The sequence below is a fragment of the Tympanuchus pallidicinctus genome, unplaced genomic scaffold (genome assembly GCF_026119805.1).
Source record: "Tympanuchus pallidicinctus isolate F22 unplaced genomic scaffold, pur_lepc_1.0 scaffold8, whole genome shotgun sequence".
Classification (NCBI taxonomy): domain Eukaryota; kingdom Metazoa; phylum Chordata; class Aves; order Galliformes; family Phasianidae; genus Tympanuchus; species Tympanuchus pallidicinctus.
The window spans coordinates 28,534,964-28,549,837 of NW_026294802.1; the positions used below are offsets into that span (position 1 = coordinate 28,534,964).

A 14,874-nucleotide genomic window follows, 5' to 3' on the forward strand; every position below is an offset into this window, starting at 1 on the left:
CTGGCTCCTTCCATTTTCCTTCTACTCTCGAAGTAAAGGTAACAAGGGTCCACATGTGGAGCTCTCAAGACTGTACCCCTCTGAAAGACAGGATTTGGCCTATTGACAACAGAAGTCCTCAGTCAGCCCTATCCCCAGTGACATTCTCTTCATCAAGGTTTTCACCGAGGACACGTGTCTGCCAAATATATAATGAATTATTTGTAATTTAATCTGAAGAGCTTTGTTCCAAACTCATGTAAGGCTCTCTGCATATAACAAAGCATTCAGGACATGACTTACTTTAGGCATCAGCAATATGCTTTGGGCAGAAATCTTGATTTGTAAATACTGCATTCTGCTCCAACAGATTTCCTTTCTGATAAACCATGACCACTTCATAATTCCAGGGCAAAACCATGAAGATTAATAAAAAGCAGAAAGAGGATTTTAATCAACACAGCCAGCTGGTCTGTGGTTTAGATTATGTTGTGGAAGGGAAAGTGTAACGTTAAGATTGAATGAAAAATGCAAAACACTGATTACCCCACAGCGTATCTCTGTGCGCTAAATTAACATTAAACTCAAATTTGCAAATCCTGTGTTTATATTACTGTGTGTAGGCAATTGCAATATATTTAACATCAAGTAGAAATTAAAACATCCGCCTTGAAAATAATGAGTTTTGCTTTAAATCCTGTTCATAAAAGTCACTTTCCCTTCTACCCCTTGCTAAGAAGATGACCTACTTTAAATCTCATTGATTATAATTATCGTAACAAGCTCCCTGTTTGGAAAGAGTGATGCAGGATGACTGGGAAGCAGCCAGTGAGGGGAGAGGAGAGGGAACCCACCGAAAGCCCACAAGTAGAGGGATGAAGGCTTCCCTAGCTTGGACCAACCAGGGAAACCCAATGACAGCAGCTCGTTATGGAGACAAAACAGAGAGCTGCCGGGCTGCTCCTCGCCAGCAGACGTAGGCTGCTGCCAGCTGCTGAGGGGAGAAGAGGGAAACACTGGCTGGATCCGAGCCAGGTGGCAACAAAAGGCTCATGCATCATACCCACATCGCCGACTGTGCTGGCCACCCAACCTGCATCAGCACCATAGCAACCAATGTTAAAATTGGGTCAGGATTGCCAGTGTGAAACTGGTTATTTTGAATATAGGGCTTGTACTTGCACTAACAATGTTCACTCCGGTGCAATTTTGGTAGAAAAACATCTGGGGAATCTGGAGTGGGGAGAAGACTCTATGAGGTGATCAGGCTGCCTCAGGCTGCAAGTGCAGCAACGCTTTCATCCTTTAATCAATACTGGTTCTGTGTAAGACATACTGGGACCAACCAAAGTGCCTGAACACCTCTCTTGCTGTGCCTGATCCTCTCCTGCATCCAGGATGTGGTCCAGTGACAGCTCACGGCAGCCTCCACATCTGGCCAAGCCCTCCCCTGAAGGCAGCACCCACAGGGCCTGCACAGCATCGCCCAGGCATGTAATCACCATCTGAGCAAATCTGCAGACAAAAATAGATAAAACCTGGGACTGGGACATGATTATGTCTTGGCCTTTCCTTGGGATGAACTGTCCTTTCAGCCAAATGCTTTTACAAATGTGGGACACAGCCAGCAGCTGCCATTGGGAGTATTATTTGGAGGCTTGAAAATGTTCATTAAAGTTATTCATTCCACGGTGAGTAAAGATATATTTAATAGAATAGAACAAAGTGACAAGTACTGTGCATACACAGGGGAGGATGTTGAAATTTAGCAGCGAAACCATTTCTTCCAATCAGTGCTGTCCCCTTAAAAAAACGTTCATGCTTTTGCAGAAGAAGCATCTCTGTAGGAGACAGCTACAGAGTTCAAGCTGAACAAGGACTTTGAATTAACATACCAAGACCAAAGCATTCAAACTGAACAGCTAAAGTTAAACACGTGCAGTCCTCTCTGGGGCAATGCGAAGGTGGGAGGAAGCAAATATTATGTGGCTGAAAGATCCAAGGGATGGCAGAGCAGATGGGTTTTTTCAGCAGGGCACTGTCAGGGTTCAGGACATAGCTCTACAGGAAATTTAGCTTCTTTGTGCCACAATTTAGATGAGACATTAAGTGAATTATTCGGGGATGAAGGTAGGATCAGCAAACAATAGCAAGTTTCCTATATTCCTATAATAATTCCTATAGCAAGTTTCTACCATACATGTTCAATGCTTCTAAGTATACTGTGCTGTCACTATATAAAAGCCATGTCTTCAAATAAAGCACCACACCAAACAGAAGTCTTAAAACACTGCAATTAGTTTAAAATACTGCAACTAGCTTCTAAATTATGATTATTTTTCTATGTATCCTGGAACTAGATTCAATATCTACAATGATTACTTCTAAGGTACTCTAGCACGAAGTTCAACAGTGAGAGCAGGAGTAAATGTGATACAAATCTAGTTTCAATTTCTATTTGGATTGTCTTAGGTTCCAATGGATTTTGTAAGATAAGAAGTGAATGATTCCTGAGTGAGGAACTTCTCACTCTGCAGGTATAACTTCACTTGCTAATGATTCTTAATGCAAATATTTTTCTGATTTCAGAAAGCAAGCTAAAGTAGTGCAAAAAAATGCAGGTAGGGAGGACGCTTACTTCAACCCTGTGCTGTGCCAGACCCTAACTCAGTTTTTAGGTTGCTGGCTTCTCACAGTAGGTTCATATCATCTGACCAATGCATCAGGAGTACTTTCCTCACTACTTTCCAGACCTCACCCAAATGAAAGAGAGCATTGTTTTACATGAACTGAGCTGCAGGCAGAGAGCAGAATGATCAGTGTACAGCTTCAGCTCAGGTTGTGCCTGAAGGCAAAACAGTTTTACTGCCCTTTCCAGATGGAGACTTACCCCAGAATCACTCACTTTTCTCTTGTACCTCTTTTTTGTTTGTTTCCATAGGACTTCCCATCTATAGTCTCTTCTCTTAGCTCATCAGGCTTTCAGGTGACCTCAGTCCTCATTAAAAATGCCACTGCTAGATCAATGTCTGAAACTCAGGCTACGCAGTTTGCATTAAAATCAAGTAAAAATATGAATTGTTGTATCATATTCTTGATATGAACAACATGGTTTGAAATCGAGCTCAGATTGTACCAGACTGCCCTATTCATATCTGGCTTGTCACCCAGGCTGGAGTTTGCTTTGCCTCAGCTCCCCCCACCCCTCCTCCTCCCAAGTTAGCAGAAAACATTTCAAGGATGTCTGAAGGTCTCTGCAATTCAGCCACATTGTGAGCAGGTCCAGGTAGAGCACATGTAAAACATTCATAACTCATTAATCACAAGATTTGTTTCAAATTACATTGTAATGCCCGCTATTAACAACTGTTGTAGCTTTGTCACTGAGAAACAGAAATGGCAGAGAAACAAACTCTGGAGTGCTCTAGAACCACATTTTTCATTTGGAAAAATCAATCTGTATTTTCTTTCAAAATGCACACAACATTATTGTTCATCTGAGACTGGGTGATGTTTCTTAGGAATTGCTGTCAAGCACGGACCATAAAAAGCTACAGGCACAAACAAACGATGCTTTTGGATTTGAAGATTCAAAGTACAACAGAACATGTCATCTGCTTTGTAAATACTTCCCAAGCTAAAAAAAAAAAACCACTAACAGAAACACATAAAACTAAAAAAATCAGTAAGAAGATCACTCTTAAAGGAAATCCAGAAACACTGACAAAGGAAATAGCAAATGAAGCCATAGAAACAGAAACAAATTAAACTCTGCCATCACTTTGTCAGGCAAGAAATATGCAATTAAGATGCATTGGTGTTTACAAAGACTATGGTTAGCTCATATTCAGAGATTAATTTTTCTTCCTCATGTTTCCTTTCCACCACTAAATAAAGAATCTCATGCAGAGCAAGGTTGCCCACACATTAACTTTTACATTATAAATCTTAGAAAGCCTACAGTCTCACCATTAAATTTACTTTCCCTTCTCCACACAAAATGAACGGTTGGTTGTTCTAGGCATGTCCCACATCACTACTCATACTGTTTTTGGTTATTCCATCTGTGCTCCTTTTGTCTGAGCAACTAATGTGAAATTGCATTTGACTTTTTCCCATGCAAGTGTGTATCCACATCCATCTTGGAAAGCTATGCAGGCAAGTCATTATTCTTCTCAAATATTTCTCCTCTTTCATCACACTAGCACAAATCACAACCACCAAGAAAATTAGGAGTAAGCAGTTCATTTCTGCTGTACAGTTTTAAAGAAAAGTTACCTGAAACACATCTCATCCAAACAGCTGCAGCTTTGTTCAGTCACACAACTGTAGTGGTAACGAGAGCCTACTTTCTGAGATGGAAATATTTACACACAGTGGAACCACACCACTGTTACTCAATTTACAGCATTTAATTTAGAGGACATTTGCGCTGCGCTTCACTTCTCCCTGGAAGTTTTGTTAGGTTCTGGAGAAGAAGTGGGTTTATGTACAAACAAAAGGCAGCAGGTACTAAGAGAACTTAAATTGCTGCAGGACAGAATTACGCCTTCTAACTGCAAGTAACATTGTATTATCTTACCATCTTCTGAAGGCTGGAGTATATCCCAGTTCAGCAGAGCTCCCACCCATTTGTTTTTGTCTGCTGTATGTATACTATCATGCAACTGCACTAAGATGGATGGGATTATTTGTTTATACGTCATGTACTCTATTGCCTCATGACCTTTTAGAAACAGTTCCTGGAAATGTAGAACTACAGTTGTTGTCAAAAATTTTATTTTTCTTTAATTTAAAAGCAAAACAAACAAGAAAATGGCATACAACTCAGTAAAACGCTTATAAAAATCCAGGGCCATACACAAGTCTCTTTTTCATATCAAGAACTTCATTTTTTTTCTTTTTTCCAAAGTACAGAGTGATCAGCAACATTTTAGTTACACTTCCGATAAAAATAGAAGTAGTAATCAGTAAAAAAAATTCCAGCATAATAAGGATCTGTTGAGCAGCTCACAAGACCCTGCAGAAGAAAAATAAAAGGGATTCATGCGGGATCTTCTCCTTTCAGCTCAAATGATATTTGTCTCTTGTGTTCCCATTTGAAAAAGGCTTACCGGTGTGGCTACGCGGAAATAGTAAGCGCTGTCATACAGCCTAGCGACTGGGAGAGTCCAAATATGCTGACGTCCCTAGATGATAAGTGAGAGAGAGATTAGATAACCTGATTTCACATGGAACTGTTGAGAAGAATAGGCTCTGGAAACATTTCATTGATAAATGCAGTGCAAAATAATTACGATAACGAGACTTGATAGCCGCAGGCGGAGCATTTAAAGACAAAGTGCTGACTTTAAACCTTGCAAATCTGGGTTTCCTCTGATCAGCTCTGCATAGGATCTGACAGACATCTGGCTCCCTGCAGCTCTCAGCTGGCTCTGAGTAACTGTATAACTCTAGTTTTCCAAGCAAATCCCACAGCAAGTAGGGATTGTCCCTGATGTGCCGTGTGGCCCAAAAGCTTTCAAGCATAACAGCAACAAATGGCAACTCTGCTGATTTTGAAACAGCAACATTAGCAGTCCTTGGAAGGCAGTGAAAATTCCCACACATATGCTCAAGATATGAGCAGCACTTTTACTCAGTGTTTCAAAAAAGTCTGAAGGGAAGATTTCACTTTTCTTTTGATTCTAGTGTCCTGCCAAGTATAACTGAAATAACAGATTTTGTATCTGAATTTTTTATGCTACACAGAATAAAATTCAATCTTCACCTCTTGTTGACCTGGTGATCCATTTAGGTATGCCTGTGATAACTCATTTCTTCAGTTTCAAGTGTTTCCTTCATCTTTCCCTTCTTTCTGACACATTCTCTGTTAGAGATGGTGTGTTCACATGATAAGACTTATATTTATATTGCCTGGAGTCTAAATGATTGCCATCCTGCCCTTTGGTAGGTAATAAGCCTTCCAGTCCTTAGAAAAATCCTCTTGACAAATATTATCCAACCAGGCAGCATTTCTATTCCAAGTCACATCAAACTTAATGCACACTGCTGCTGGAGGCTAGTTAGCTTTAGTCTTTTGATGTAGATTTCAGGTTGACACAGAAAATCACTTTGACCACTTTTGGCAGTAAGCTTCAAGGATATTTCTGCACGGGAAAACTCTCTGGGACTGACTTAATTTCAAGAACTATTAGAATTGCAGCTGATAGATCAAAACTTGGACAACTTATTTACTTCAGTCTGATGACTTTGCCGCAGTTGCAGAGAAGCCTGTAACTTTTTGTGAAGACATTTTAAAAGTTTATCAGAAAGTCAACTTAAGGACAAAACGTATCCCAAATGCTCTGATCTGTTAAAGTGCAAAAAAAGTAATTTAAAACTAATTAAGAACTTATTGTGAATGGTTCCATGAATCAGAAGTCTAGAAGATCTCGTCTTAGCAGAGGTTTCTTCTACTCCGTTTAGGAGAAGTGTTACTATCCTTGCTTCAGCCTTTCCCACTGTTTTAGCCAGAATAAACATTTCCAAGCTAAGTGGACAAATCTGAGAACCTGGTCACATGGAAGAGTTCTATACTTCCAGAGAACTGGAGGGGAGTTTAGGGTCTTCATTAATTTACTGGACACAATCAAAAGTTTGCAAGATCATCTCTCCTGGGAAAAGTTAAGATGTTTTAACTTTTATTCCCATCAACCAAGAGAATGACAGAAAACTTTTCTTGCTTTTTCACTGAATAATTTTCCCTAGAGGGGCTTGCTGGTAAACTCCTGTTTGCACAGAATAAAGGGAAATACTACCAATATTTTTTTAGTGAATTCAAAGCTTAAAAATTGTACTTCACTGCCCATATGACGATAAAGGAAAAGTACAGAAGATGAGAGGTTAGACAACTCTCCTAATGTCCTGGGTGAAAAGTACTCTTAACTATCTCTGGAGTTGAGTTAGACAGACAAGCAAGTGAAGATATGAAAGCAAATAAAATATTTAAGCACTGTATGGTTTCAATAGCCAAAACCATCAGAAAACTGAATACTTTTTTTTCTACACGAAGCTCAATTTTATATTCAGTATGGCACAGTACCTCCATGAAAGAGATGAAAAAACGACCATGTGGTGGGCAGCATGTATAGTTGATTCCTGTAAGCCAGAGTATTGTTTAAAGAATTTAACATTACCTGTGTGGTTTCTTGGAAATTTTTCACACTGTTTCGCCTTGAAGAATAATAGGAGCAATAATTTCCAAATGTGATTTTGCAGAGCAATATAATTAATGGTTCTGTTGTGCTTCAAGAAAGAGAAAAACAAGGATCTACCTCATCACTCTTAAACAGAGAAATCATGAATATAATACAATATAATCACAGGTAAACATTCCAAAGAATTCAATTCTGGAGAAATAAAGCAAAGGACCTTACTTCATTGGTTCATACAAAGGAACCTGAGCCACCAACCTCTAAACTTGTCCCATTCCCCCCCAAGCAGGGCGGAAGCTTTGTATTTGGAAACCTGGGTGGTCTTTGCAGCTGTTAAGATAAATTTAGACATGTACACTAAACTTCCTCAAACTTCAAGCACATTCATACCAGAAGCTATCGTATATGAGTTTTTGTACAAATTAATGGTTACAACATGTCTGAATTGCATGTCTTATGTCATCCACAGGCACCACATGCCTATGTCAAAGAGTGCTCTGACACCTAAACACAACAGCAGATAATTTTATAAAAAACAAAATAAAAAAAGCCTTAAGATGGGGATCTATATAAGTAACTTCCATTTGTCCCTGTACACATACAGATATATCATGAAAAGAAGTAAAAGTGTCCTTGTCTGGGTATACAGTGTTAAACAGAATTTCATTCATAATTCTTCAAGAGCAAAGACCCTATAGCCGTATCTTCTCCAAACTATCCCTAGAGATTGCACAGCATTTCCTATCTTACCCAATGCATCCAGAGCAAAGGTACTCTGGAGATCCAAAGGAATACATATATGCAAATGGCTAGAGGCAAAATAAAAGCAGAAGGTGTGGAAAAGTTGGCATGACTATTTACAGTTTTTGCAGTGGGGAGCAATGAATTCACGTACAGCATTCCCTGTGTCCTAAGGGACTGTCAGTATCATGTGTTAGTTTCATTTGATTTTACTCTGTGGGCATAAAAGTTTCCCAAATTTGTAGGTATTCACAGTGTTTTACAGTACTGAGACACAGCAGTAATCTAGTAAACCACTCTTGTTTGGTTCTTGTTGGTTTTATGTTGTTCTTCAGTTTGTAGCTATCTTTATTGAAGGCACATACTGGAAAAACTCATCCCCAAATTCAAAAACCAATATCCAAAATAAATTCAGCAACTGTTTCAGTGAAACTCTGGGAATCGTGTATTAATCCCTACATGAGAGTGTTGTGTTATTAGTTTATAATGGCATACACCCAACAGACAGATGCTCAACTGTTGTATGAAACAAGCAGTTGCTTCAGGACTACCATTGTATTCCAAAATCAAAAAGCTGGGCCTAAGGGCCATACATAACTTTATAAAGCACTGTACTGAAGACAAGGGAATCATGAAGTGTCATCAAGCAGTCCTTGGCAGCTGTTATGGCTATCAGTGACCTTTATCAGAGATGATCCCCAAAAGAAAGGATTTGTTACTATGGGAGAACATGGGAGAACATGATGAAGCCAGATTAATATTTGAAGTGAAAATAACTGCTTAGAGGTAAGTCTGCTACTTTTTCCTGCTATAATGTTATGTATTGCCAAAGATTCCTGCACAAGAATTCCCTTTTGCAGGGCTCAGCATAAAAGGCAAAAAGACAGTCTCAAAAACCCTTCATGTTTAGAAAAGGTGTTCACATAAGATTTTTTTGTATGTTCTTAATAATATTCCTCTACGTTTAAAACAAACAAACAAAAATAAGCTCAAATTCCTATGAATTCCAACCTGAAGATTACTGCATTTTAATACCTACATCGATGGATGAAATTGTCCTTAAACTGAGATTGGCACTGGGCCTGTGTTGCAGCAGAGGATCAACCCAAGAGTCTACAAGAAGGATTTGCCTGTGCATAGATTTGTCCCACTTCTCTGAATATGGACAAATTAGTGCCACAAAAGAAATAATGCAAGAATTACTGTCAAAAACAAAGTACTATCATCTCATAACATTATCATTATATTATCCTTAATTATACTTACTTGATTTCCAGTGAGATTTCTACATTTATGGGTGTGTACTTGCTAATGGGAATACTACAGCTGTAATTTCCAGACCTGAAAAAGATGACATTAGTGCACATCGGATTTCAAAACAGATGGTATATTTGAAAACAAACAAAACAAACATGGAAATATATTTAAATTTGAAAAAGAAAAATTACTTAAAGGTAGGAAAAAATCCACGGACATAAGAGGAAACAACAGCGAGAAGGAGCCAGCCAGACAGTCATGCCACCTTAATTGTATTCTATCCCAGTATAATGAAGCATAATAAAATAATTTACTTACCTGCACTGTAGATTTTTACTACAGTAGCGACTGTCAATTAGTTGCTGTGTTTCCAAAATCTGTACGGATCTGATCGTTGTATCAATCCCTGAAGATATAAGAAAAATAATGTTTTCTTCTTGTTTGTTTTTTGTTTTGTTTTGTTTTTTGTTTTTTGTTTTTCCAAAATCTTAGATAAAATTATAATAAAACTGCAGATAATGGAGCAGCAGTTATTCCCTTGCATGCAACTGCAGGAGTTGCTACAGGTCTAAATCAGCTTTCAGTGAAAAGACTTTGGTTGATTGCCTTTTACAGTTACAGGGGGAAAAAAAATGCTTGTTGCATTCTCAAAGACATATCCATGCACGTAATACTGCAATACTTTCTTTTGCGCAGACAATGAAGGCTATTTTGATGAAAGTCCAAGTAGGATAGAAACACGCTGCACTGATTTCAGTTGGGATAGAGTGAATTTTCTTTCTTGTAGATCATAGAATCAGAACTGTTTAAGTTGAAAGGGACCTTCCAAGATCATTTAGTCCCACTCCCCTGCAATGAGCAGGGACACCCACACCTAGATCAGGCTGCTTAGAGACTGGTCCAGCCTGACCTTGATCCCCCCTTAGATATTGAAAGGTCACTCTCAGATCTCTCAGCGCCTTTCTTCTCCAAGCTGAACAGCCCCAGCTCTCTCAGCCTCTCATAAGGAGGTGTTCCATCCCTTGGATCATTTCTGTGGCCCTCCTCTGGACACACTCCAACAGGTCCACATCTCTCCAGTACTGAGGACTCCACATATGGACGCATTACTCCAGGTGAGGTCTCATCAGTGCAGAGTAGAGAGGGGAAGGATCACCTCCCTCACTCTGCTGATTGTGCTTCTTTTGATGCAGCCCAGGATACAGATCGCTTTCTGGGCTGCAAGGCCACATTCCTGGCTCTGCGATGGTATGGCGTTGTGCTTTGGATTTAGAATGAGAATTATTTAGAATAAGAATAATATTGATAATTCACTGATACTTTAGTTGATGTTGAGCAGTGTTTACACAGAGTCAAGGACATTTCAGCTTTTCCCGGTGCTCCGTCAGCAAGGATACTGCAGGGGGTACAATGAGCTGGGAGGGGACAGAACCAGGGCAGCTGACCCAAACTGGCCAAAGGGATGTTCCATACCATGTGGTATCATGCTGAACGAGATAACTGGAAGAAACCAGCTAGGAGGGCTGCTTCTGCTCAGAAAATAGCTGGCCATTGGTCAGTGATGATGGTGAGCAACTACTCTGTGCATCACTTGTTTTGTGTATTCAATCTTTACAATTATCGTCACCTTCCCTTTCTATCTTATTTAATTCTATCTCAACCCACGAGTTTCACCTTTTTTCTGATTCTCTCCCCCATCCCACTTGGGGTAATCGAGCAAACAGCTGCACAGTGCTGAGTTGAAGCTGGGTTTAACTACAACAGTCCTCTCAGTGTCCCATGTTGGCAATAAGAAGAACTAAAAACAGCACTAGCAAGACTGATAACTTCATAATAACTACATCCTGAATTTGGCAGAAGTTTACAGCTCAATAAATAGGAACATGGAATAAAAACCTCTACCAAAAAAAATCACATTCTGGAATTAGCTCAACATCTTATGTATAAACAGATATATAAATTGAGTTTGTGCATATGCACATATATGTAATATCTTTTTGGGTAACACAAAATGCAGTTAGATGTTTAGATCCTGGTAATTGAAAACACTAGTTTCTAGAGGAAAAAGGGACCTTCAAAGCACAGCTGGTGCACTGATTACCAGGAAAGATAAGGAAAGTGATCATCAGAGTGATTTTGCTCCTAGCCAGGATGGATCAAGTTCCCCTGCTTGCCACAAACTTCCTGTGACACCTTGGGCCAGCACCTCTTAGTTATGGTGAGCTACAATGACATGGCTTTTCCGTGAGGCAGATTAGCCCTGTGGAGTGTTCAGGGCAAGAACCAGCACGCTGACACAGCTGCACAGCTTCTGCTTTCACATCTGGCTTTGGAGTAACTGCACTGATCTGCATCTCACAAAGCTTACTTGCTCTGGATACATCTATAGCATCCATCAGTGTATGTGCATGATTAGGCAACAACTCAGACCCTATGCCAACCTACTTCAGCCTGTCTTGAGGTCCATAAACAGAAGGGAATGAATTGGTTTAATTCCACCAGGAAGACTGAGATTCACACTGCCAATAGGATGGGGAAAACCCAGGTGCGGATGCAGTGAGTGAGCTACACTCTGGCTTTTCCCTGAAGTACAGAGGTGCTCATATCTTACATGTGACAGCACGTAGAGGACATGTTTCTGCAGGTCCAAGCCTGTTTTCCACACTGAACTGTGAACACTGCAGAGGAAGTTGATGATTATAGGTTGACGTGTGAGTGTATCTACTCAACTTCCAACAAGCACATTTCCACACAGATGAACACTGAGCACGTTCATTCCAAAGAACTAGTGTGGAAGAACATTTCCCTGTGACACAGTGCCTCACTAAAATATATATATCACAGCAACGCCACAGAGGCCATGCTTTGAGTTATGTAGCCACTGTAAACAACTTAGAAGGGGAATAATTTTTCCAAGATCATCCCAATTGGAACACATCCAAGCTACAAACAGAACCTGTGTTCTGTTAGTTGTATGACAACTCCAGGTGCCAACCTGCTTTAAGTTCATGTCAGTATACAGACATTTTGTTGTGCAAGTATTCCCCAGTCTTTAATCAAACATTTTTACACAACCAAACAAGCAAACAAAATACCACTTGAAACAGAGCTTTCACATGACTAGAAAAGTCTAGAAAAGACTTCTGCTCATGTGGAATGACTGATGAAGGCAGAGATGAATCCCTTCAGCAGCTGATGTTGACCTAGCATCCTGTAGGTCATCCAGGCCAACCTCAAAACATTTCCTTTACACTCTGTCATGTTTTTTTCTGCCACAGTCATATGCTTAAGCATTTTGCTGGGTAGGAGTTAGCACTACCTATCACCTTACAAGATCTCAGCTCATGAAGAAAAAGTAACTTGTCATTTTACTGCATCTGAAGCCAAGTAGTAGACCTCATTGAAGAAGGCAGCCAGAATGTCTACGAAAACCTACTGAAGATGTAAGAATTGCAATAAGAAAATTAAAGTCAACTGCAGATATTTAACAGATTCCTAAGCTCTAATTTTCTATAATGACCAGTAATAATTTTAACTTCCCCAAATTCCAGCAGTATAATTCCAACCCTAAAGGCAGCCTTTCAAATTTGTACAATTACAAATTTCAACAGTTTGTTTTTTTTTTAAAAAAAGGACTTACAATCAGTTCCAAGATCAGGTCTCCCATCAGCATTTCCTCCAAGCAGCACGTCACATTTGTTTCCTGTGAGAGGAGTATTTACAAATTTCCTCCAAGTTAGCATTTCATAGTTGTAACAATAAAATATGGATACAACTCCCCAAGACATTTTTGTCAATTATCTCATTTATAACCAACAGGAGAAACCTTTAAAATGCAAACCACCTCTATTAAGAAGAAGATATTTACAGACAAAAGATGTCTGTAGGTTACAAGAAACAGTTTTCTGAAATTCTGCAGGATATCTCAGATATTTCACCAAAAGAAAAAAAAAGAATAGCCTAACAGAAAATATTTATCCCACACTGAGAATATCACAAATAATCATAATAAAAAGACAAAGTGAAAGGTAACATCCAGCACAAATCTGATCATAAAGCAACTCTTTCTTATTAGTGAGAAAATGTGGAAGTAGGCATCTGCTGTGCAGAGGTGAGCGAAGAATAACTTAGCTTTCTGAATCTGAGATGTAAGATGCAGAGGACTGACCCAAGACGTGGTGCTTCAAACACAGAGGGATGTGTCATTTAACTAAAGAAACTAATACATAACTCTAACAATATCATCACCACGGTCATGATATGTCACCTCTGTAATTTCTAACACTGAATTAGGCTGGGAAATTTCAGTTGTTGAATTTTCTTTTGCTCTATTAATTTTCTCAGCACGCAGCACTTATCCAGAAAAGTGAACCTTAAAGTATTGTTCGAATAACCATTATAGAGTAGAATCTGAGGAGAGCAAAAGGCCCTTCAAGCCCATGGAAGATGGTTTAAATCTGTTCTTGTGCTTTTACACTAATTGCCAGCCAAGTATCCGTCCTGAGAAATGTCACCAATAAATTGGCACTGAGAAATGTGGACCTTGCCTAAAATAATATGCTTCATCAAATACCATTTCATTTGGACAAAAAATGGAATCATGCATTAATAGAATACTGAAATACTCCATTTCCATGTTTTCCAAAGGAAACATGCTGATTTAGAGTGACTGTTTAGAACAGAAGTCCCTATTTCACTATATAAAAATCTGCTTTCAAAAATTATGGGTCAAAATGCATCATATCCATGAGACTGAAACAGAACAGCTGCATTTGATGCTACTGTTCATTTATTTATTCCAGATTTTGGCTTTTGTTTTATTTCTGTACTGGGAAATAACAACATCCAGAGATTTCCAGCATTTTTCTTTTTTTGCTGTGAATCTGTGTTACTGCTGCTAGTTATTCTTTGCATCCATTTTCTATTTACCTGCTCCTCATACAGATTTGCCAGTTTCACCAACTTAGATGGCAAGTGCTGCATTTAGAAGTCATCTGCTATCTGGTGTGTTAGCAACGCACTGAATGTTCCCTCATGTTTGCATTTTCATTAACTGAAAACCATTCTGTAGGAAAACCAATTGGTAAAAGCAATAGATTATTCACTGAAAGAAAGATGTTTTCCCCATAGGTATAATACTTCAACTATGCAAGTGCTGGCAGGAATACTCATTACATACTCTGAATTACTAAATATTTAATATTATGATTTCTTGTCTGGCAGATTGTAGAAGAAGGCATTAAGTGGATACCAGAAAACTGTATAAAACTAGGAAGAAAACAGATTTTCTTAACTGAGATTTCAACAATTTAAACTGAGTCAATTGCCAGTACAGATTTTTTTTCATGTAGTAGAACTCCAGTTGCTAGTCCACTACATCAGGAACTACTGAAAAAACACTGTAGAGTTCAGTAAATGGTGATATGCTTCTGCTCTATCCCCTACAGCAACCCAGATGTTTTTCTCAAAGATCCATGTGGGGTGGGAAGTTCCACTTTTATTCACTAACAAATACAGAAGTATGGACATGACAAGAATGAAATGATAACAACCTCACTGTCCAGACATAATTCACATAAACTTATCAAATAAATCTGGTATACTTTTTTACACAAATACACAAATGGGCAAGCAATGAGTATTACTGGAATGGAAGCAGTTGGTAGAAAGGCCCAGATGCCAAAGAGTATTCATTCTTTGC

General features: G+C 39.0%; 1 protein-coding gene across 4 annotated transcripts in view; it reads right to left on the reverse strand.

Moving 5' to 3' along the window:
• Positions 1-4,736: 4,736 nt before the first annotated feature.
• Positions 4,737-14,874, reverse strand: part of MYRFL (myelin regulatory factor like) — a 42,655-nt gene continuing 32,517 nt past the window's right edge. For 3 of the 4 annotated variants that reach the window (XM_052668953.1, XM_052668952.1, XM_052668955.1), the window contains 6 exons: positions 12,814-12,876; positions 9,492-9,579; positions 9,183-9,257; positions 7,158-7,266; positions 5,094-5,168; positions 4,737-4,999 (listed from right to left, as the gene is read on the reverse strand). In XM_052668953.1, the coding sequence (XP_052524913.1) occupies positions 4,913-4,999; positions 5,094-5,168; positions 7,158-7,266; positions 9,183-9,257; positions 9,492-9,579; positions 12,814-12,876 (497 nt within the window). In that variant the 3' untranslated portion in view covers positions 4,737-4,912. Of the gene's footprint in view, positions 5,000-5,093; positions 5,169-7,157; positions 7,292-9,182; positions 9,258-9,491; positions 9,580-12,813; positions 12,877-14,874 lie in introns of all 4 variants that reach the window. The other variant, XM_052668954.1, reaches the window with a different exon arrangement.